We start from the raw sequence: 25,003 nt of genomic DNA on the forward strand, positions 1-25,003 counted from the left end.
AAACAAGTATATAAACTCACATTTAAGTAGTCATGTGTCTGTTCTTTTTGCTCCACTTAACTTCAAAGCCCCTGAAAACTTGGTTTCAAGTTCTGAAGGTTTACTAATGAATATTTTTACTCTTACTCTTATTTTTAACTTTGGATCAAGTTATACATAATATGAAACATGTCGCTCAGAGTGATGAACCAACAGAATTATCATCCAACTGTGCTCTATTGTCCATTTTAGTAGGGGTGCAACGATACACTCAACTCCCGTTTTGCTACAATTCACAATATGATTTGCACACATTTCTTTAAAAACAAAATGAGATTGAAGACCAATTGAAAAAGATTGCTTTATTTATCAGACAAAAATCTAAAAAATATATTTTCTTTATCAAACTAATGAATCACTTTTTTGTCTTCTTTCAATTTCTGAGGTAGATGAGGTAGGTGATTTGTTAGACGCAGGAGAAATGGGGTGGGGTGTTCCCAGTCTGCAGAGGTCAGTACCTATCAAAAGTGGTTCAAGGGCTGAAAAGGCCTTTAAATTGGTTGGTACCTGATTAGTATCTGTAAAGGCAGTCTTTAGAGTGGGCATGCAATGTAGCATGCACCACTAACATAGGTGATATTGTGAGTTGAATACAGACCAAAGTCTTCAAGTTTTTTGTTTTTTGCAAACATTTTGTTGAGGTCATCTGACCTTCGACTACTTTGCATTGTGTTTTACCAACCAGCCTGTCGAACAAAAGACTGTGATCAACCTTGCCAAAAATAGGAAGATGGAAGATTATTCCTGCTCAGCTACAATGAAAATGTACTTCCCCACAGCACCAGAACAAGTGTCAAATCATGTCATGGCATTGCTGAGCTCCTGTTCACACCTCATGACATACTGTCTCCTCTTAATGCCGGCCATTGTCCCTGCATATATTCCAGGCCGGCAACATTTGCATATTTTACAGTCTCTATTTGTACATGTATTTAAATGATTCAGTGACGCCTGTGTCCTAGCTACTGTCAGTATCATCAGCTGGGACTGGCCAGATGACGAAAAGGTATCATTCGGACAAGTCTGTTTTACAATGACTCCACATTTTTGAATAATTTTGAGAGAAGACAGATTTTTGTGACACATCACCACAAATGTTTTATATCATCCTGCTTTTCATTTCTCTGGACTGCAAATGAAAAATGGAGCTTTGAAACCTAAACTTTTCCCAGAAGGACTTGACCCTGGATTCAGATTCTCTTATTTTTAGCTGTTCTTAAGCTGGTTTTGGTTCATAGTCCGTGTCCCTCCAGTTTGAGGATTTAGTGTGCGGTTACAGCTACTTAAAAAAACACCTTGATTCAGGTCTTTAAAACAGGATGGAAATCCCAGACCAGGACGTGGGGTTAAACACAGATGGCAGTTTAAACCCAGAACAAGAGCAGGAGCAGCAGGATGACTCTGAGCCTGATACCCAGCCTAAATCCAACCAGGAGATACCAGAGCCAAGGAAAGGCCCCCCGTCGCAGGTCTTCATTGAGTCCCGTATACTGCAGCTTCACAACCGGCGTCTCATTCTGCTGGAGCAGCAGCACTTCATAAAGAGGGAAGAAGACAATATGGGTGGGACCACAGAGGAAAGTGAGTCGCTCCCTTAATTCAGTGAAAAAACAATCAGTCCACTCGAATAATCCTGTAATTCTTAAAAAGAAATGTCTCAAAGGTTGAGCTGTGAGTGATTCCACCACAGAGTGAATTATCATTTTCATATTTTTCATTTGAATAATTCTTCATCATGAGGAGATACTTTTCTTTTATTATTTCACACGAAAAAACTAAAGATAAGGAAGAACTCTCCAAGCTCTTCTCTCTCCTGTTACTCACTAGTCATTGACAGCTTCTGCATTGCTCTGTACTTTTGGTGTGTCTCTTATTAACCGAAACAAGTAGTTGTTTCTACAGTATTACATGGGTCCTAAGTAGGCCACATACTCGTGGGTCGGACCACCCATCTTCAAACTTGGCCTTCAATTTGATCTCTAACACACCTGTAACGTTTTTTGGCTGAATCTGTGACACTATCGAGTCAAAATCGGTTCACATCTGGCAAATAGGCAAATAATAACAGCAGCCAAATAGTTGGGTAAACGTGGGTATTACCAAATAAGGTTCTGTTCTGTGACTCAGGGTGCTGCTACAATTGTGCATGCTGGCTTGCTGGAAAGGCTGCTATTTCATGTCCAAGTGGTTGCTGTGAAAAAGGTCTAGTAACAATCTTTTACAGGTACCTTTAACCTTTGTAAATTTCCTCTGTCTGTGTGGTGTCGTCAGTGAACAGCGAGGACAGCGGTGAACCGTGCGAGCTGGAGGCCATTGAGAAGGAGCTGGAAGAGCTGCTGGTTAAAAAGGAAGAGCTGGACAAACAGGGAAAGAGCTCCAAGCTCAGCGATGGTACCCTCCAAATGGCAACCCTGCTTTCCGTTAAAGCAGCCCCCCTTTTTTTCATATGAAGATATTGCCTAATGCATCTGTAATGTCACTGCGTGTTTGAACTTCTCATGTTTTGAATCAGGTCAACAGGATGTGTGTCCCACTTTCTGTAAAACTGAGACACCCTGTGGGGGGATCTACTTGCTGCCACCTCCCCAGCTGACAGAGGAGGACATTGCACTGGATTGGAGAGAAAAAAATAGGACTGCAGCAGAAGAACCAAAAGGCACAACCGTCTCAGGTACCTCACACCACCTCACACACACGTACACACACGTAATAGTCTCAGTCATGCGTTCGTTTAAATCTGAGTGTCTGTTGGATCGGTAATTATCTGTCTCTCTTGTGTGAAAGCGGACAGTCTCGGTCAAATGCCAGCTCTGACCCAGTGTCCATCCTGTCAAGAAGTTGTCTTCACAGAGACCTGCAGGAAAAGGGGCGAGGCTACGTGGATTCTTTGCTACATGTGCATCATATTGGGGTACGTCTTTTCTGACCTGAATGGCTGTAGAAATGGTTGACCTTATCAGGCTGCTGTGTTAAAACTAGGCTGTAAAGGATCAGTTCGACATTTTGTGAAATACGCTGATTCGCTCTCTGGCCAAGAGTCTCATATCTATGAAACTACAGCCAGGAGATTTTACCCTATTGGACACTTTTCATTTTTGTAGTCTATGAATCTGTTTGTTTGCGCTTAATTGGACCTTTCTGGATGTTGGTCAGTTCTTTTATGTTGACTTTAAAACTCAAATATCAAAGCGCTGCCCGATGCTACCCATAGACCTTTTTCACAGCAGCCATTTTGACATGAAATAGTAGGGTAAACACTGTCTTACCTACAAATTACGTTCTGTTCGGTTTCCTGTTTCATTCAGGTCAAACAGGTGCTGCTATTGTGCAGGTGGGCTCACTAGAAAGGCTCTGCTACACTAAATGGAATGGAGCCTTAATAAGTATCATTGGTAACCTCTGTGATTACCCTACTACTCCATGTCAAAATGACCGCTGTGAAAAAGGCCTTTTAGAATTCAGTCAGCATGTCACTGATGGAAGAAAGAATAACACATTCTTCCTCTTCCAGAGAAAAAGTTAAACCGATAAATAAAGAAACGCTCAGGAGTTTCGCTTCTGGAGCCTTACTTAGTGTGACCATTAGCTCCTGGGGGCCTATTGTTAGATAACTTCAGATAGATATCGCTGCCTGACTGATATTGGTCTTTAATATGAGTAGATTTTACGTTTAAGCTGACCTCCCAAGTGTCAGTATTAACGACAAAGTAGTTGTTGGAGAGCTCAGTGACACAAGATTGAACTCTCTTCCTTCCTTGCAGGTGTGCTGCAGGCTGCTGTTTAATCCCTTTCTTCTTGGACCGCCTGAAGAACGTCCAACACCGGTGTCCCAGGTGCCAGGCACTCATACACACCTACCGGCCATTTTGACACGGGGGTTAGAACAACCCCTGAAGTACCATTCCACAGCTTCTGTCCTCAAGTGACCCTTTCCTGTGATCTTGGGAGTTGTTTGGGACTCTTGGACTTTTATTCCCCTCCCCGACCAACACTACATTAAAAAATCTCCACAAGCATTTTCACATTTTGCCTTTCATCTGGGAGGGGCTTGTTTCACGTTCGACTCTACAATGGCAGCGCTGATACAAATTGCACAAAGGCTCAGATAATCAAACATCAAACTATTCTTTGACCGTACTTGTGATGTCGCTGCTAAAACTCATACTGTAAAAGTCAGCATCAGTTTGCCTGAATATCTGCATGGACTAGATTGCAGCTCTCAGCTTGCAGATGCAAAATACTGCTCATTTAATGTGTCAGATACAAAGGCTGCAGCAAAAAAACAGATTCCTAAACTAAAAAGGGTCGACACGTTTGCTGCTTATGTTAGGATATAGCTTTATGGGTTGTCTATCAACAATACAATGACCCATGGTGTAAGGACAATGTACTTTTGGGAACATCCATAATCTGAAAGCAAAATGTAAATACATCACTGAAGATATGCAAACAAGGGGCCACAAACAGTTTTCATACACTGTAAACCACAGCACAATTCAAATGTAGTGGCTTCCTTCATTTCCGCAGGCTCACCTGTTATTGGAAAGGCGACACTGTTCATATTGTTTGTAATGTATTTACAGAAAAATGTGAATTACTCAGTAACTCTGTTCACAGTACACCAAATTTTATTGACACATAAAGGCATACAGTACTTATATACATCTTTTTGAGTATTTACAAAATAGAGAACCCATGGATGTTACACATGTATAAAAATATGCATTACATCTATATAAATATGTACACAATGTGCAAAACATATGGCATACAAACAACAAGAGGCATGGCATGGGTGGTGGAGATGGAGAGGAGACTCGGCTACAATGGAGGATGTAAATCAGTTGATGAGGGTGGAGAAACCTCCTCTGTGCTTCCACTAATGTCTCCTAAGTACATGTATTTTAATGAAACTGTGTCTTGATGAATGGCGCAGGTGAAGGAGGACAAGTGGGAGAGCTGAAGTCAATACGGGGAAGCCTGAGCCGAAGCCTGTTAACTCCAACTACGCAAGTAAAGAAGTTCACAGGAACGTTCCAGAAACCTTTAGTGTGTTCTTCAGACTGATGGTGCTTCCACAGACCTCTATCATCAAGAGACCTCCGTTCAACCACTCAGATGCAAGTGCTTTTGAACTGTTAAACTGTATTATTCTGTAGTAAAATCTGTTACATTAATAAAATCAAGGCAGGATCTGACATACAGTACAGTATATCAAGGGAGAGCAGCCATTATTGCTTTTCAGCTGTCCCTGTCTGGCCAGTCAGCAGCCACAATGGTTCACATCAAGTATGAATCACATACATGTGTAGATTTGTCAAGAGGTTTGTGTATAATGTATGTAAATAAAATGAAATAAAAACAAAACTCTGCAAACCAAAAATATACACACTCAATCTTTTACAATGTTTGTACATAAGCATGAAAACAAGATTAAATGTTTTTTTCTTTTACTTTCCACGCAAAAAAAAAAAAAAAAGTGATAAATACAAAAAACGTGAGAAACATTAACAAAATGTGATAATATGTTCCACTGCCCTTTTGGCAACAAAATATCTAATTTGATAGCCTTAAAGCTGACAGAGTGGAGAAAGAAAACACTATTAACTCTCTCATCTAGGATACACATGAATCAACTGTTCATCTTATGTAGGTTGCAACAATGTGGGAAAAAAACAGAAATACAACTAGACCCGCAAGCAGGTATACTGGGGTCTACGCACCCCTGACGCAACTCAACCAAAAGGTGCACCAACCAGAGGTGACCAATAGAATGAGGCCATCTCTGACTGGGCCTTAAACAGGTGGGTTAACATGAAAAACAAAAACTGAAATACGACAAAGCCCAGGAAGCAGGTGTTTGGCGATACTCTTTTAAGGTGGTCAAACGTAATAGATTTGGGCACATCCACGTGTCTTGGCCTGATCTGATGATACATGTGTGAGTGCAGCAGTAAGAGCATCGCACTTCTTTGACAAGACAGTGTTCACATAAAGGGCTCTCAATCAGTTTTTGCTCAGGTCACCACATTATTGCTGACATGAAAAGCTAATCAGCATTATACAGGATTTGTTTTAAATGCAAAAAAATCCCCCCCAAAAAACACAGCCCCCATTTAATGTTTTCCTGCTAGAAATGACCCTGAAGTACCAACAGCCACTCAAAATGTGCCGTGAAGCCACAACAGAAGAGGGGCAACGCCCTCTAGTGCCCATGGACGTAATGACAGAATAAAGTGGTTAAAATGTTCTCGAAAGGAGATTTCACTGGACATGACTGATTTAAAAAATTTCAAAGTGCCATACAGTAAGACTGTATCTATCCCATAAGAATCTTTAAACTGAGGTACTGAATCAGTAACTCAATATTTAGATCAGAAAAAAAAACACTGAGTGGGAAATGATGCAATCCATTAAAAATAAACATCTAGAATTTATGACGGCTTTAAAAGCAGATAAGCCCTCTGTGCCGACGCCCCACTGCGTATCACACCTCAGAGGTGTGTGTGCGTTTTTGACTGTAGGACACCAACTGAACAATACAGATAAAAACAGTAAACAGTCATCAGAAGCCTTTGAATATGTCGACTGGATAGCAAATGATTTTTTTTTTATAGATATTAGCAAATTTCTTCACACAACTTGCGGGCGACGTCTGAGAAAGAGCTCGAAACTGCCCGAGATTAAACGTGAATACAATCATGCACACAGGGACACAGGGTGTACATGCAAGAGACAGGAAGACAAATCCACACACACAGATCAACATGCTTTCTTGCCTCTCTTACACACACACACACACACACACACACACACACACAACTCGGTGAGGAAACCAACTTTGTCCGCAGGTCACAGCAGCCGATCACAAGTTAGACTGTTTCACCAGCCAAATATTACTTTAGAGGCTGTTAAAGCAGACTAACATATCAGCTACAGGGAATTATTAACTAGCATGTTTGTTGGCTAGTGATGCAGTAATTTCTCACCTTGACAGACACACACAGACACACACATAAACATAAACACACACACACACACACACACACACACACACACACACACACACACACACACACACACACACACACACACACACACACACACACACACACACACAGAGACTAAGTGCAGAGATACTGTAGGACAGCTAGATATAAAGCTCATCTCCAAAGACATCTTTACTCCTTGACATAACCTGCAGCACACACAACGTTGACGCCTACATAAGTGTGTGTCTGCGTGTGTCATAAACTGATATTTGTTCCCTTTCCACTGTTTTACGCCAGTTTACTATCACGAGAAAAAAAGCTGCCAACTTTGTGAGTTTAGTCCTATTTGTTTTCGATCTTTTCAAAATTACATTCAAAAGAAGATACTTGGACAACAACTGCAGTATCTCTGGCGCATTTGGCCACAGGATCTTTACGCCGATCACCAGCCATATTGATCACTTCATATTAACGGTCGCCTCGGATATGCAAAGTTCACATTTCCTTGTTCTGAGGCGGATGAGGCGCGTCGCCGAGTCTCCCCGGCTCTTTAGTGCATAGCTCTCACGTAGGTGGAGGAGCATGCTCCTCTCGTCGTCCAACTCTAAGTGGAGTCTTTGTTCTTTAGAGTCAATGGTTCATCAGCTTGACCGCAGGGGTCTTTTAGAAGGAAACAGTTGCCTCTGATGCAACGTATCAGATTAGTCAGCAAACATGTAATCTACAGTATGTGGTAGACTAGACCAGTGTGAACAGAGGCTTGACCTCCTCTCAACTAGGGAATCCCTTTAAAGACGTGGCTCGGGGACTGACGGAGCACGCCTAGCTTCCCGTCAAAGCACTTAGACTGACTGACTCTTTCCCAGGTGAGTATCTGAGGCTGTGCTGACATCAGGACAAACCCATGTCCCAGGACAAGCCTCTGATGCATTTTTATTGAAGCTGATAAATTTCATGATTACAACTAGATTTCATTTGTCGTCCGCTAACCGTGACTGCCTTTATAGTGACATAGTTAATGCGTGGTAACAACCAGCTTTTATAACCTGGTATGGCACAGTATACTTCAGTGGAACATCAGACCACATGCAAAAGTATTTATGAACCATTTAACATTAGCTACTGTGTTTGCACAGTAAAATCGATGCAGTGTTCACTGGAAGCCAACCAGCCAAACCTCCAGTCTAAACAACAACGGTCAATTTCACTATCATCAATACTATTCAGGCTCTCTGTCCCAGAGAAAGTAAAGTTGTATTAGGGTGGTTTAAAGAGTATTTACAAACAGTCTGTGCTACCAGTATTCATTTGGCTGTCTCCTCGTCTCTGTAAGTGATCATTAAAACCATGACATCAGACACCGAGAAAGTCTACTCTGTTTAAAACCCCTTTATCACTAATACTACGGGTGACCACGATCACCTTGGTGATGACCTTATTCTGGCTCTGGTTCAGCCACAACAGACCTTCTTTTAAAGCTGTTCAAACGCCTGCTCGTAGTTCAGCTTGAATCAGTGCACTGCCTGTACAGCGTTTCTTACTGTAGTATAGTGGGAATATTACAGATGGTATGGATGTACTGGAAAGAGTGATATGGCACAGAAGTACCATGTATTCTCCTCCTTTTGCTTCCTTATTTAATATGTTGAAACTCCTCCGTCTGTCGGCCCCTTTCTACTTCTCTTCTCTTCATCCATCCATCCATCCATCCATCTCTCGCTCCTGGCTCAGCTCCCTTCACTTAATCTTTCTTTTTCTTTCATCCATCCCTCCGTCAGTCCCAGTGCAGCTGCAGGTCGTGTGTATCCAGGAAGTCCGTTGGGATCCCCAGAGGTGTGAGTGCCCCGGCGGGACCAGGAGGCATGGTGAGGTCCAGCCACTCCATATTGTCCAGGCCCGGGTCAGACAGGCCCATGTTGAGCGAGGAGGGAGGCGAGGAGGAATCACAGAAGGACAGGTCTGATGTGTCCATGGGTGAGTAGGGTTGCTGGTCCATCAGCTGGGCCTGCAACTCCTCCATCAAGCCCCGTGTGCGCGGGTCTGTCGCTGTCGTCGTATCGGCCAGCGTGCCCTCCAGAAAGGCCTCCAGTTGATTGTCTGTGGCCAGCGAGGAGAGGGTGGGCAGGCTATGGCCGATGATGGGGCTCAGGGTTGGCGGAGGGGCCAACTGGATCTGTGGAGGTGGCCTGGAGAGGGCAGTGTTGACTGGTAGGGTGGTGATGTTTGCTGTGACTGGGACTGTCTTTGTGACAGACACTGAAGGGTCTTGCTGGATAAATGGAGTGATTTCTGGGGAGAGGGGGAGGGATAAAAACATGGATTATTATGAGGGTACAACCAGTGAGTGCTCCTTTGAAGACCGGCACTGACAGACTTTTTTAATCAAATTTTATAGAATAGTTTGTTCACAGTGGGACAGTAAGCTCAGAAACTGGTACTACTTTTTTTGTGTATTGGCCAAGACAATATGAATCATAATCAGTCCAATTCTGTTAGCCTAAGATGTAATGCTGCCTACACAGCTGCTTCCTCAGCGTTTTCCTGAGACCAACTTACTCAAACTAAAGACAGTGGGTTTGTACTGTCATTGTGCACCTCCTTACCTCCACTTTCTATGAGAATGTCGAACAAGTCATCCATTTGCTGGCTGGTTGCCGTGGGAACCTGAAAAGACAGTCAACGAGGTTTAGAGACATGAAGCTTGTTCACCAAAAGTGAAACAACTCCTCAAGGCTGGAAAACTAAAAATAGACTCAAACGTTTGTTATACTTTTTTTCTATTCTGAAGGATTCAGCAGGTTCTGCTGGAGAAATGTATGGCATGGTCTGAGTGGTGCTTAGTGGGGTGTAGCTAACCTGTGAAACATGGTTTGCGTGCAAGTTGCGGCTCTGTTTGACGGCCTCCTCGTAGCGGGGAGGCTCTCTTGTCTTGGGAGGTTGAGTAATAAGGGAGGTGGACTGAAGGATGAAGGTAGGCTGGGGAGAAGAAGACTGGAAGAATAAGAGAGAGATGGTGAATATACAGGCAGAATTAAGAACACTGTAATGTAACCCTCTGCGCTGAAATAAAATAGGAAATTAACTCAAAAAGCATTCGTAATTAGGATAGATTGAAGTAAACCCTCTCCAGTAATAACTCAGCTCTGATACCTTATTGAAGGGTCCATTGGAGATGTGGTTGGGTGAAGCCCGGGGAGAGACCCTGTTCTCTGGGGAGCTTCTCAGGAAACACTGGGGATTCATCTCAGGTCCAGTCTGGTTCTCCAAACCAGTGGCGTTATTGCACATAGTTAAAGTCTGTCAAGACACAAGACAGAGTCATCAGTCCATCATGTATCACGGAATTGACATCATCATAATAACAGCGAAACCAGACAGATATAAAAATAAGACAAAAATTCCCTTAAAAAGTCAAAAGTTCAAGGGTCGTATTCGTCATGTGGTAATACTACACAAAAAGCTGTAGCTGTTGTTTTAAAGGAGGAAGTGAAAGTACAGCAAATGGGACATGTTTTACAAACACACATCCCTGTGTGGGAAGACTTGTAAATTATACACCATTAGCTTAATGAGTTTGTGGCACAGCTGACCCGCTGGATTTCTGAAGTGTGAAACATGCAAACTGTGAAAGTAAGTATGTTTCTACAGATAAATGATCATGGCTAAGACTGACTAATTAACTGGAACTAACTGACTAATAACTTCCTAATAAGAGTAAAGAGTTTAGGATTGTTTTATACACTTAAAGAACTCATAGGACAGTGACAGGGGCAGGGCACAATGACACATTAGCAAAAGTCACGAGCACATTTATCACAGAAATGCAACTAGTTACGTGCTTTGACTGACCTGTAGCAACTGGTTGTGGTTGGCTAACTGCTGACTGGGTGCTGTCTCCATCTTAGTGGTTGGCAGCTGAGGAACTGAGCCCTGCACCAGGCCTGGATTTGAGACGGTGGCCTGAAGAACAGGCTGACATAAGGAGAAAGGGGGTAAGAACATTATTTTGTCTACGCATCAAACTTTTTAAATATAATTTGTAAAACTACACTGAATCTGTAACCCCCCAAAGCAGGAGAGCACGCTCCAACAGTTGACAGCCTGACACATTATTTAACTCTACTTTATTGCAATCTCACCTGCAGGCTCACAGTGGTGCTTGGCAGCTGGATTGCAGTGGCGTTGTTTGGTAGTGAGACTGGGAGGAGGATTTGAGTTCCAGCCTGGCCAGTTGTGGTTAACAAGGTCTGAGGCTGACCCAGCACCTGGGACACCCCACCTGTGTGGCTGATGAAGAACTGCTGCAGGCTGGGGGCTGCGGGTTGGGACTGGGGTTGGGTCTGGAGTTTGGGACTTCTCTGTGACTGAGAGAGTAGCTGCGGGCTGGTGGTTACTTGGGACTGGGCTTGGGGCTGGATCTGGGTGATGAGCTGGGTTTGGGCCTGGAGCTGGAGCGGCTTGCCAGAGGAAACAGTCACATCCTCCAACTTGACCATAGTTGGCAGGGGGGAGAGAGTCTGAGAGCCCAGGATAGAGTTAGGGATTGTAGCTGTAGTGGATGAGCAGTTAGACAGGACTGTACCCTCCATTTTTACTACATTTGAGCTCAGGACAGTGGGAACAGGGTTCATGGCAGGTACAGAGGTGAGTTTGGGAGACACAGTGGCAGAGTCGGAAGTGCTGGCCCTCTTCTCCACCTCCAGCTGCATCTTCAGCACCTCCACCAGCCTCTGCTCCTGCTCCAGCTTCCTCATCAACTCTTCGATCTGTCGCTCCTTCTCATGGAGCCTCCTGTCCTTTTCCTCTGGGACTTGGAAAGACAGGAGAGGCGAGGACCTTTGACCCGCCCAGCCAGAGCTTACCGTTTGTGTTTCAGGAGTCTCAGACATGCCTACATCCTGGTGGTGGGTGGAGGGATCGGTGGGATTGGGTGAGACCGGCGGTGTGGGGTTCATGCTCTCTGCAGCCACCTGCTGGACTGGGAAGACTAAAGCAGGGGTGGTAGTGGTGCTGTTGACCTCCATGGGGACGGAGGAGACGATGGTGGTGGCAGGAGCGGGAGCGGTGTTAGGAGCAGAGGTGCTAGGATTGTCCTGGAAAGGCTTCAGTCTTTCTATCAGATCAGTCTTTGTTCCTGACACAGGGAGGCCACGCAGCTTTAACTCCAGTTTTAGCTCAGCCACCTAGGAAAATATAAACATCAGCAATTATAGGCTCATGCTAGAGTAACAGGGTTTTATGAAAGGTGTAGTTATAGTTTAAGTCTAACTTTTATGTCAAGAGTAAAATGAGGAAATTGAAACCACTCTCATATCTGTTTGTTAAATATAAAGCTACAGCCAGCTGCCAATTAGCTTAGCACAAAGACTGGAAGCAGAGGGAAACAGCTACCCTGGTTCCATCTAAAGTAAAGAAAAAAAATCCTATTTCTTGACTGGGCCAGTGACTTCCTTGAGCTAGGCTAAGCTAACGATAGTTGCATAAATCTTCCAATCTAACTCTGAGCTGACATCATGGCTTTGTGAAACTTCCTAAATGACTTGACAAAAGCTTGATTTTATGTGGAGTGGTCAGATTTCTATGAAAACATTCTTGTACCGGCTGTGTAATATACTATATACACAGTTCAGCAATTTTAACAGCTGAGTAATTTCTTTCTTTAACCTACACTCATAAATTTTAAGCTGCCGGACCGCGCTGTCCCGGGCTACAAGGGCGAAGGGTGCATGTTTGTTTTCAAATACCTTCATCTCCTCCAGGTTTGCAGGCAAGACTCCTGGCTTGCGGTTAGAGAGCGAGTTGTTTGAGCGAGCAGGAGCCACGGTGGGAGGTGGAGGTGCAGTGGGCAAAGACACCATGATGGAGGTTGGCAGGCTGCTGGTGCTGCTGCTCTGACCCTCTGCCACAGGTCTACAGAGAGAAAGAGACACCAAGATGAGGTCAATGTTATTTCAGGAAATAATTTACAATACTTCTGTATCACATGGATGAGAAACAGAAAAAGAGGAAGACAAGGTGGGGGGAGGTGGACAAAGGAGTAGATCATTGATTAGAGATAAAAGAGAAAGACAGGAAAGAGAGAGAGGAAATATGTTTCCAACATGAACAGACCATCCATCCTGTGCCCTGCACCTCACACTAACAAAGCCAGTCAACCAAACCACAGTGAACTAGCACATTTCAAAGGGAGCTTGGCCATGCTGCTGCTGTGAGGACATTCATGAAAACATCCTGTTATTAATATGATTAGATGCAGAGTTGTTATTGGAAACTAGCTAATGGCCCTCAGGTCACTGAAAACAACAACATTTGGCTTGCATTCAGGTATTTTCAGATAAAGAGTCGTGGAGGCAAGCCAAACCAGTTTGTGTTTTTAGAGAAAACACAAAAATGGCCTGAAAAACATAAATCTGCGATATAGGTAGAAATAAAACAACACGACTACTATTTTTTTTTAGTTGTAAGGGTGTATATGCATACTTGAGTGGTGCTGGTAATATAGTCTGGTAGTTGTAGTGCTGTTGTTGCTGGCTGAGGATCTGCAGCTGGAGGAACAGCTGCTGCTGCTGCAGTAGTCGGGCATAAGAGGAGTCCATGGGTGCTTCACTGGCCTCCTGCTTCTGGTCTGGGGGAACATACTGGTGGTACTTGAGCTTTTTCACCCTGGGTCTGGGCTCTTTGCCCTTCTTACTGCGGCTCTTCTCTGAGGGCGTCTTCTGCTGGCTTTGCTGTTGTGGGAGTACATACGGGTTTTTTGTCCAGCATTCAAATACAGAAAGAGGTGACAGTATATTTAGGAGGTGGAAAGAAATTCTCTTACTTTTATCAGAGTTGGGCCTGGTTTGGAAGGAGCAGCTGTGGTGACTGGCTGTGCAGGAGTGACAGCTGGGCGGCTGGTAGGCGGCTCATTGGTAGAGATCACTTTCACAAAGTCTGTTGTTGCTTGTGTAACAACTGGGAATGCCTGAAGAAGCAGGACACAAAGACACTTATAACTGCGAAGCTAACACCGAACTTCTTCTAAACATTATAAATTACAATATCAGTGTTATGAAGATACACAAATCTGCAGCTACTAGAACAGGCATAACACAAACACCAGTCCTAGATCTGACCTGCAGCAGGGGGCTGGGTAGTGCTGGTGGTGCTGGGGCTGGAGAGGGTGTCTCTGGCACTTTGCTCTCTGCTGGAGAGGGGACAGAACTCTGGGACTCCTGGCTGGCCGGCTGCTCTGGGGACAGGGCATCGTAGCTGTCTTCATCCAAGACCTTAGGATAGTTCACCTGGCCCACTGAGAGACAACAACAAAGCCCAGTAATGAAACTTTTATCATAATTTCACTCCAGTTCCCTGCATGGTTGACCAAACAACGACCTTTTCCTGATAGTGTCTATTAAAGCAGAAACCATTCTATCCTCACTGTCTCTCACCGATTATTGCCTGTTTAAGGGTGGAATCCACCGGCAGGATGTTCTTCTCCACCAGCTCCATGGGACCGGGTCTCTGGGCGATCTTCTCGTTTAGATTGTCGGCCAGTCGCGCCCTCTTCAGTCTCATCTGGGTGGCCTGTAGTGATGGTTCCGCTCCAGTCTCTGAGGAATGGAAGAAAAAAAAAAAGTCACACATAGAGGATATTTCCACTTCTAGACTTCTTGTTGGTGAAATATTTGTTTACAGCACAGTGTCTGGTGCCAACTGAGTAAATGCTTGTAATAAACATTGTAGCATACAGGAAGATCAAAATGTTCAGTCTTTTTATTCCAATGCTTTAGTTAAAGCTCCATAGGGAATACTATATGATACAATAAGTGTATGTAATGAGAACTACAGTAGTACCTTGCAGGATGTGCATCCTGACCAGCTCTGCTCTCTCTGGACGACTGCGGATCTTGTGCTTGAGAAAATTCTCAGTCTAAAGAGAAAGACGAACACAGAACTGTCAGTAAATCATCTAAAAGTTCATGTGCTGTTCTGTTCTGCTGCACTGAGTAGCACAACAGTCGAGGAGTTCTTTTATTCTGCTTCTCAGTCCACATTTAGCACTTTATTTCCAAACTGGGTGCCTTACCCTGGCTCTCTCCAAACTGCGAATCTGCCCATGGAAAGCCGCCGGGCTCTTCAGAGCTACAACACACAACATTTTTATTTTTATAAGTTTGTAAACAAATGATTTAGATGGAGAAAAAAATTGAGCAAACATGTTTATTATCTCAGCTATCAGGGTCAGATTTTGTTATCGTATTTCACGCCCACACCACAGTAGCTTTTCAGTGAGTGATGGACAACTGGCAGTGCTGATACTCACGTGGCATGATGCCCTGCTCCACCAGCTGCTCCCGAGTTCGCCTTTGCTGAAGCCTCAACTGCAGGACTGAAAGCAAAAAGGGAAAAAAAATGTTAGAAAAGAAAAATGTAGGCATTTTGATTGTGATGTTAAGTAGAAAAAATAGTAGAAGAAAAAAGAAAAACATGATGGAAAGCAGAAAGGAGATGAGGTAGTGTTTAAAAATAAAAGGGGAAGAAAAATGAGATCAGACTGAAAAGGTAACCAAATAGTAACTTCGCCCCACCCCGATATATCACTCATATTCTGCTCTCTAGTCATTAGTTTGACAACATACGATAACGTTACTCTATAAGAGGCATTATATACTCAGGACTCAACTTATCTTACCAGTCGGCCGCATTTGTATAAACACTGTTTACACTCTGAAGTGCATGGTAGTGTGGTGAATCTATATCAGCTATTCCTGTGCTGCCATTAAAAGCCGGCAGAGGAGACTTCAACTCAAAACAGTTGGTCCGATCTTGTGGGATTCGTTTGTAGCTTCACTTCTGAGTTACCTAGTACAACTTCAGTCCTTTAAAGCCTTTTAAAGCCTTTTAAAAGTTCTATATGAGATTTAAAACATTAATATAGCAGCAAACAACTATTTTCTGTATAAAGGTTTAGTGAAGTAATGGTGTCATGAGACGAGAAGGACATCACACTTCCTCTACCTGCGTTGTTTTTTACAAGCCAGTGTGTAAGCCATCTGGCCAGCCGCGTATTATAGTGCATGCGAGTCCCTCCGTGTACGTGTAAGTGAGGAGAGCAACTGAAACTGCTGTTTTTCTCATCTATGTCAGTGAATTAAGGATTTATTTCAAGCAAAGCAGAGGTTGGTGATTGTTGGAACTGTGGGAAAACTAACAAAGACACTTTTATTTAGTTTTATTTGATTTCGGTCCACTTTAGATGAAGTTACGATGTAATGATGATATGCAAGGCGGAATTACTGTTTCTGTCTATGGTGTCTGGTGACAGCCGATAGTGTTATACGGGCTGTTTTGAAACTTAGAAAAACAATCTGGCAAACTTTCTCCAAGGATTAGCTGAAGTCAAACGCAGGTATTTTCTCATTTAACTGTAAATCAAAGATTTATTTCGACCAAACTAGCAATGGTGATTATTGGAAGGAAAAGATGGTTTTGGTGAATTTGATCTTGTTTACGTTCAGTTTGAAGGGTGTTTTACGATCCTCTACGAGATAAAATTGCTGGAATCTGGTCGGCTGTAGCGCCCATTGTTAGTCTGACATGCCGGTGCTCTAATTTGGTATCTAGTGGCAAGAGAATTTCATATATAGCCTTTCAGAATAGGATGGTGTTTCATTCTGTTTTCCTAAAAAGCCTAACTTAACACATTTCCCAAGCTTTTATTATGTCCTGAAATCTTTTTTGACCCCTGCTTCCCAAAAACAAAACAAGGCACGAGGTATGAAGCAATCACAAGAGGTCATCCACGACCAAAATACTCCGTAAACAATGTTGTATCAACCCTCAACACTTCCAGAACTCCCGGACAAGCTGGCAACAGCATTAGCTCACTTCAGTTGAGCAATCACGACAATTACAGCAAGGAAGGCATGTGCTCACCTGCTCTGAAGTGAGTGCAGCAGTCACTGAGTGGCTCTACCTCGATACAGGCCATTTCTTTACACTGAGACTCCAGGCCTGTTGAGCAGTCCAAAATACAACTGAGGGATTAAACCATTATTTGATCCCAAAGTGTCAGCCTTTCTCTCGATCCCGTCAGCTGCAGTGCAACATGATCAAGCGAATGATAAGAATCCACAGTGTTGTGACGATTCTAAAAATTTCAGAGACAACATTAGGCCCGTCCTTTATTCATCTACTCCTCCCCTTTTTATTATTGCAGGGCCACAACCCCCTCCTCCTCTCCTTCACTCACTTCCCTCTCTTACTCTTTCAGTTTGGGATGGGTTTGTTTTCTGCCTGACGGCAATCCCAACATAGCCTGGAGTAAAGAACTATGCTGGTTCCTTGTAACTACTAAAGAAAAGTCAAGAGTTTAAATCCGTACCGAGCATATTAACTTGGAAGACATGCAGATTTGCATGAAGTCAATACTGATCATGAGTAAAGACACTTCTCCATTCACAGGAAGGGCCAAAACCTACAGTGAAAAACAAACTCTCTTGCTTCAACAGGAAGCAGCTGGCGTGACAGACTTTACATCTTTTGTGTTTCTCATCTATCTGGTGACCATTCATTATTGTCATAAACACCCTGAGGTGATGAACATAAACTGGGTGAAAGTCTCCCAGGGTGAGACCACTGATTGCATCAAACTGTTGCACATCAAACTGTAACCTTTTGTGTACTTTGACTGGGAATACTGCAGCTTTCAACTAAACGTGTAGTGAAACATTTACAGACATCTACCCTGGCCCCTGTTTAAACAGATATTTTGCAGGTTTGTTGGAAAAGAGCTGTACATCCCTGAATGAAATGAACAATTCGGAATTCAGTAAGTAGTTGGAGAAAGGTATGCAGCGGGCATGTTTGTTTAAGGTGATATATGCAGACTTCCAGTATGTGGCATTGTCCTGAATTCCTCCGGGAAATGTTGCTCAGCTCGACAAACAGATGCCGACCTGTGACCTAAGCAGGCTGAGGAGAGCTGGATGACATGACTAAGCTGTTTATACACACAGAGATAGGCACACACATATATGGCTGGTCAGCAGATGAATGGAGCAAACACAGGATAGCATAAAAATGCGTCTGTTTCACCTGCAGTCAAAAAGTGAGCGCTTTAATATTAATCTAGCGGTGGATTTAAAACATTCAACAACCCGAATAAGACACAAGTTGGTCATTATAACTGATGAAATGTGTTAAACGAAAAAGGATGGATTGACTAGTGGACAATCTGCCCTCGCTCTGGCCTTCCTATACAGTCTACTGACGGTCGGACTGATCAATATAATCATTGTGCCAGCAGCCGGTTAGCTTAGCTTAAGATCAAGACTGGAAACAGAAAGAAACAGCTAGCCTTGCTCTGTCCAAATCACAATCTGTCTACTAGCACTTCTTCAACTCACCAATTAACACGTTATATCTCGTTTGTTTAATCAGTACAAAAACGGAGGTGTAAAAACATCACCGTGAGGTTACCAGGCAACCAGAGAAGAAATTGTCCCACACATAACCCTGGTAACTGTTTTAACACTTTGGCTTTTGTACAAATGAAACAAACAAGATAGAAGGTGTTAATTAATGCGCTTTAGAGGTGCTGGTAGGCAGATTTTGTTAAAATTTGGACAGAGCCAGGTAAGGTGATTCCCTTTGTTTCCAATCTAAGCTAACACTAAAATAGCTCCAGCTTCATATTAAATTGGCAGATATGAGAGTGGTCGCAATCTCCTCTAACTCTGAGAATAAAAGCTAATAAGTTTATATCCCAAAACGTTGCACTATTCCTTCACATTTGTCAAGACTGACAGAAACATTTACTATTTATAAACTACTCAAACTATTTCTGAGGACTCCTATTTTAAAGTAGCCGATTATCATGTGGAGATCCTATTTTAGTCTAAAAGTTGGGCAATATACACTTAATAAACTTGAGATTATCTTTTGTTTCAACCTGTGGGCTCCTTGAAACCCTCGGCAGGATTTTGCTCTCATCAATAACCTTATTGATTTCACATCACAGGCTACCTCTTACCGGCCAAACTCATTCCCTGTCACAACAAACTCACTGCCCTGAGTCTTGACTTCCCACTCTGCTGACAGAGCAGTTCTCCTCCAGACTCTGAGCTACGGCCTCCTGCCCCCCACACAACTGGAGTGGTCTCAGACACTCAGACCTGTCATGATGGCAGACAGATTAACACCTGCATGTTAAAACCAATATGAGAGAGGGAACTTTGCGGTTGGCAAAGTGCTGGGGATGGCTCAGAGGGTGGAAAGTATGAGGTGTGTGTTCTCACTGGAGGGGAAATGACAAAAGTCAAGATGATGAGTGGGTGCTACTACTGTTGACATTCCACAAAGATTTTTCCACCGTTGAGACATCTTACTGCGCTCTCCTACAGACAGCAGCAGCCACCGTGCACAATGGCACAGAATCCTACATTTATCCGAAACATGTTTAATCCAGTCTGGAATAGATCTGGCTAAAACACCCTGCGTTTGTTGACTGTATCTGACAAATTAGATTTTCCTAAGCATGGTGATCAATATTGCAGTGATTGCACTGGACTGATCTCCCTACACCATCTAAGCCATGATTAGGAACTGGCAAATGCAGCAGTGAATCTAACCCACTCCTAAAGCCTGTTAATCACGTACCCATCCATCAGCGTCTGAGTCAGTCCCATGTGGCTGCTAAAATAACACCAACATCGTGAGGGTGATGAGAAGCGAACATGCAGGCTGACTAGCATGAAGATAATTTTCTTTGAGCATTGTACAAAAGAAAAGTTGACGGAGGTTTTAGGAGTTGAGGACTTTTATTGTCCATCTTGCACTTATAAGTTGATTCAAGGACTACGTGCCCACGTGCATGTGTACATGCATTTTTGAACGGTGTGTAGTTCATCTATGTTTGAAGGGTATTTAAGACTAAGCAGGGCTGACACACAGTACGTGCCACCATGTTGGAGGAGTTGCAACAAAGGCAGAGAGCATAATGTTATTACATATATCAGCTGTTATGCTTGTGTGTGTGATTTATGTGGAATTTAATTTCTGTGAATGTATTTAGGGAGGCGGTTGCTCCACATTTTTAACCCTCTATATGCATTCCTTGGGTCTTTAGAGATCCAATCATATTGTCTAATTAATTTGTGTTCCTCAATTACACCCTTAAGTCCCCTCTATTGTTATTGTTTTGTTGTCTCATGTTTTCCTATAAAAAAAAAAGTTTATATGGTTTTCAGAGATGTTTTTTTTCTATTTACAGTATGCAGGCAGCATCTTGTTTGGCTTGATTGTGATCAGTGAGGTTTCTTCAGTTATTTCATTTTGTGCCAACTGATCATTCAGTTAAATCAGGGGCAGAATTAAGAGCACAAGTATGATGGTGTTCACAGCCAAACAGAGGACAGCTGCACACAGCCATTTTGCAATAACCACGAGACAGTGACAGTTTTACTATCACCTTGCTGACTCATCTGAGTTTCATTGAGCCATTACAGTAGCCAATGTGTAACATAGTGCAATATGTGTTTAAACAAATAATACATATGAGATATATAGAATGTGTTAAAAGATTAATATAATTTGAAAACATCTTAGCATGGAAGAGTTACTATGGCAAGAAATAACGTAAAGGTTTATCCGTTTTTTAATAAAGAGAAAGGATGCCTTAAAAAACAAACTCTTCAACTTCAGCTAGCAAAATCTTTATGTTTGTGAGGCTGAAGCCAGTACAGAATTTGGGACATTTTACTTGATAAATCTAAGAATAATTAAAAGTGGAATATATTATTTCTTTAATGTTTTTTTGGCCTGTCATTTAATACCCCCTTTGTTATGTACAGAATTGTTTTGGTCTGTTTAATGTAACTTCTGTCCTAGCATGCCATGACAGGCTTGTACATCAGCACGTCCTCACCATTTTTGCGTTCATTGAGTGGAGGCAGACTCTGTGTGGGCTGCAGCGATAACTCCTCCATCTCATGGGTCACCGCCTCGCTCTGGGGACTGGGCAACAGCAGACTCAACATCCCACAGCCCCCCTCTGCGCCTAGCTGCCCCTGAGAGGCCTGGGGCTCCATCCTGCCTCTGGAGGCGATTGCGGAGGGTCCCAGGCAAGCGATAGGGGTATGGGTCACTGTCCCTTTGGATATGTCTCACTGCTACCTGCGTGGATAAAAGAAAGAAGAGTAGTGAATGACTTAAGAGGGAAAAACAGGACGAACACATAACTCAAGGATACTTTGTGGGCTCCTCATGAATATCAGTAATTCAGAATAATAACCATCATCCTGTTGGTATGACTACTTCACCCAACTGGTGAAATGCTAAGGGTGGCATTTCATTTCAGCCATCTGGAAGAGCTCAGTCGCAGCCCAAATTATTCATTAAACGAGCTGGGTTGGCTATTATTACTGAATAATCACTTCAAACCGCTGCTCATGCGAAACAACGCCAGTTAATGCATGAATGTTCTCTCTGTTCAGACAGGCTTCATAATCTGGAATATGACGTCGCTGTGGCCGTTTCAAACAGAGGGAACGGAAACATTTCAGGGAGCAAAACAAACAGTTTAGTATCCATGGCTTCCCAACAGACTCTTAACCAGCAGATGACAGACTGTTCAGTCTCAATGTGTATGCTATTTATCGCTCTCCAGCAGCACCCACATGCATCCATTCCAGGATCTAAGCACTCTTTACTAACCATCCTGATGTGTTGCTTTTGGATGAGAACCACTGTGTTCCTATGGCTGCTTTTATTTCTCCCTGTAGGCACTTAAAGTGCCAAAGGCATTAGACGGCACAGGGAGACTATGTGGGATAACATGTCTGAAGGCTGTCCATTCTGGTGGGTGAACGCTGATGCCATGTCATGTATCCAAACGCAACAAATCCCAAACCAAATGTTTCATGATCTCTTGATCTGCTGGTATAAAGAATGCTCTGAAAATATACTTTCACAAACATATGCGGACTTTTTGTTGTTTGCCGTACGTAAAGTGACACAGGAATTTGCCCCACCAATCAGATATCAACTATTAACATGGGAGTCAATCCCAGTTCACTTGGCTATTTACCAACAATCTGAATTGGTGCATGATGAATCCGGTCACCACTGCAAAATTACCCCACTTTCTAAAACTTGGCTTCTGACCCGCAGCCACTTTCTGTCCCCTTAATGATGATTGAGTGCCACTAAAACACCATACTACAGACGGAATCACAGCCTTGATGTTCAACAGTTCAACCTCAGTGATGTTGTGTGACAGATCTCAGTAGTAACAAAGAGTTGGATCACAAACTATGGTGGAAAGATAAATAGCACTTGATTCCCATTTGAAGTATCTGGCCCTAGAGCTAATATTCTTAGCTCAAAGTAGCTTTATGGGATCCACATTTTGATTGGGATCTAATGAAAGAGAAGGAAAGACGAAAGTACACACATACTAAAGGAGGGGGGATGGTGAAAAAGAAATACATGACCACAACCTCCTCAACCAGAAATTGGTGACAGGCTGCTCCACCAACACAAAGGTAAACCAAAGGCTATGTTTGTAATTGTATACCAATTGTTGATGTATTGAGAGTAAAAGTCTTTTTTAGTTGATTAGTTCATACCTGTAGTAGCAGAGGACGGCAAGGGAAATAGGAAACAGATGTCCAGGCTAGTTGCAGTCCAGAGTCACTCTAAGCCATGGAGTCAAACCTGGTAGACAGAAAGGAGAATAAACATGAATATCTAAAATGCGTTAGTCTATCAAAACTTTCAGTCTTGTAATGTAATTCTTAAATTGGTTTTCGACAGGCAGCATGCAATTGCTATTGTTGGTCCTTCTTCCTGTGTTCATCCCAAAAAAGTTCCATTTGTCAATGGTAATTTAAAAAGCATTTTGTAAAGATAAATATATATATATATATATATATATATATTACAGAAAGCAAGATGAAAAAAGAAACCAGAAACACTGAAACAGTGGCATTTTTCATAGACGGCATTAGGGCAAAACACACTACAAAAAAGGGAAACGAATAACTACAAGAAAGTAATGTGATATCATGCCTACAAATTATTATCCATTAAAAATGATCAAATAAAAAAACACAGTGCCTGACCAGACACTAATGTTGCTTGAATAGGTGTTTGCAGAGAATGAAACAGATGACAAGTACCACTTAAAAGATGCCTGAATTAAACTAGCAGACACTTCAGGGTGGATCAAAGCCTGAAAATGAATGTTCACAGAACCTGCAGTTCTTTCTGTAGCAGTCTATAGTCAACTGTTTTCACGGTGATATTAATACAACATGTATTTGAACGTATTCACAATATCAACGAAAGAGTGTAAAGAATTTATAGGCAAGCAGAAAAGAGTACGAAGCAGCTACAACCCATTTAACATCATCAACATGCCCGCTAGCTGTGAATTCTCTGGACAATGATCTGCTCTATTCTAGAGCTGTCAATTTTTTTTCTATTATTTATTTATTTATTTTACTTTCACTGCCTTTAAACAACAGTGACAGCTGATGAGTAACAGGAAAGTGGGCGAGAGAGAGGGGATGAAACGCAGCAAAAGGGGCCACAGGCCGGAGTCGAACCTGTGTCCGTGGCAGCAACGACTCAACAAAGGTGAGCTACCGCAGTGCCCCAGGGCTGTCACTTCTTATTCGAACATATGTACAATATGTATAAATGTGGTTCACTTTTGCAACAGATGGTTTAAAGTAGTCTGCCTGGTGATTCAACAGAGGGCTCTCCACTGTCAGCTTGACCTATGGCATGCCTTATTGACCTGTCAGTAAACTAAGTTAGAAATATTATGTGGTTAACTATGAAAATGGAGGACAGTGCAGAGCAAAGCCTGGATCAAAGCTGTCCTGAGTGGACAATCGCGACACTAAAGAGTCTGAGAAGCAGCTTGCATCTGTCTAAAACGTACAAAGCAGCTGTCCAACTCTACATCGACAACAAATCTGCAGACTCACTTGCTGACGTTAGCTTGCCACCCAAGTGAGGCAGCACAGACGAGCGGACCAACATGAAGTGTACCTCCTTGTCTGTCTGCTGTTATTTGGCACACTCAGCTTCAGCAGGCCCCCTTGCCAGAAGCTCGTAAAAATGCCATCGCTGATAAAATAGCAAGATTTATATGAAAGGATAGGCGGATGAGGCCCATTGTTGTGTTTATAAGCAAATGTCTTATCGTATAGTACAGTCTTTATGTTTTCCTGAGTGGTGCCATACATTTGTACTATGTTCTAACATACAGCTCCAACGGGTAAAGTCTAGATAAGTTAAGGGTTGCATTATGATAATAGAGGTGGATTCACTGTGCAGAGGTAACAGAAACTCTCTGTTCTGATGACTGAAGAGCTGTAATGTAACATCACACTGCAGTCTGAGGGAGAGGCTTTCAGAATAAGAATCAATCGGCTGCACACACTCAAGCTTTCAGGACTCTTCACTACATATGCTTATTACACAAGTTAGCTAACATGATTGGGGTTTGATGGGTGTATCAATGTACTGACACAGATAATGTCCTTGTACTACATCTCTGATATTTGCTTGTTTGTTATGTTTGTTTATGTAGTTTCATCCCCGACCACAGCATCAAAAAAGCTATGAAAAAACTAATTTCAGGTCCTACGATTTCTGAAGCATTTTCACTACTGATGCACTATTTTCACAAGTATTTCAATACTTGTATCAATGCTGACTCCTTGCAAGTGTGTGGCATGGTAATAGAAAACAAAAATCGCAATACTAAAACCAAAATAATCGCGTACCGACATAAAAAAAAGGACGGAGAACCTAAGGTGACAGCAGGATTCCAGCAGCCGAAGTACTACATGCTGTGTGTGTTTATCTGTTGGGGCTATGAAAAAGAGAAGATGGAGCAAACGACTGTCACGGCTGACGAGGCTTTGGTGGATAAACATCGGCGCTGCCCTGGCAGAATCAAAGGGTGGATTCCA

General features: G+C 42.8%; 2 protein-coding genes across 4 annotated transcripts in view; one reads left to right on the top strand and one right to left on the bottom strand.

The window, feature by feature from the left end:
- Positions 1-5,422, top strand: LOC127372957 (uncharacterized). The gene is made up of 5 exons (XM_051416911.1): positions 1-1,620; positions 2,311-2,430; positions 2,552-2,710; positions 2,824-2,950; positions 3,801-5,422. Exons 1-5 carry the CDS (start codon positions 1,359-1,361, stop codon positions 3,907-3,909), a joined length of 777 nt encoding a protein of 258 aa, XP_051272871.1. The 5' UTR covers positions 1-1,358; the 3' UTR covers positions 3,910-5,422.
- Positions 4,646-25,003, bottom strand: part of mrtfba (myocardin related transcription factor Ba) — a 24,418-nt gene continuing 4,060 nt past the window's right edge. The window contains exons 2-17 of one of the 3 annotated variants that reach the window (XM_051416909.1): positions 22,643-22,730; positions 20,941-21,188; positions 15,337-15,402; positions 15,100-15,155; positions 14,868-14,943; positions 14,462-14,623; positions 14,147-14,322; positions 13,852-13,995; positions 13,512-13,759; positions 12,776-12,941; positions 11,171-12,214; positions 10,881-11,003; positions 10,182-10,328; positions 9,888-10,007; positions 9,635-9,695; positions 4,646-9,320 (exon numbers count right to left, since the gene is read on the bottom strand). In XM_051416909.1, the coding sequence (XP_051272869.1) occupies positions 8,806-9,320; positions 9,635-9,695; positions 9,888-10,007; positions 10,182-10,328; positions 10,881-11,003; positions 11,171-12,214; positions 12,776-12,941; positions 13,512-13,759; positions 13,852-13,995; positions 14,147-14,322; positions 14,462-14,623; positions 14,868-14,943; positions 15,100-15,155; positions 15,337-15,402; positions 20,941-21,103 (3,267 nt within the window). In that variant the 5' untranslated portion in view covers positions 21,104-21,188; positions 22,643-22,730 and the 3' untranslated portion in view covers positions 4,646-8,805. Of the gene's footprint in view, positions 9,321-9,634; positions 9,696-9,887; positions 10,023-10,181; positions 10,329-10,880; positions 11,004-11,170; positions 12,215-12,775; positions 12,942-13,511; positions 13,760-13,851; positions 13,996-14,146; positions 14,323-14,461; positions 14,624-14,867; positions 14,944-15,099; positions 15,156-15,336; positions 15,403-16,949; positions 17,356-20,940; positions 21,189-22,642; positions 22,731-25,003 lie in introns of those variants that run through there. The other 2 variants (XM_051416908.1, XM_051416910.1) reach the window with 2 other exon arrangements.

This window comes from Dicentrarchus labrax, unplaced genomic scaffold (assembly GCF_905237075.1).
Source record: "Dicentrarchus labrax unplaced genomic scaffold, dlabrax2021, whole genome shotgun sequence".
In the NCBI taxonomy this organism is placed as follows: Eukaryota; Metazoa; Chordata; class Actinopteri; family Moronidae; genus Dicentrarchus; species Dicentrarchus labrax.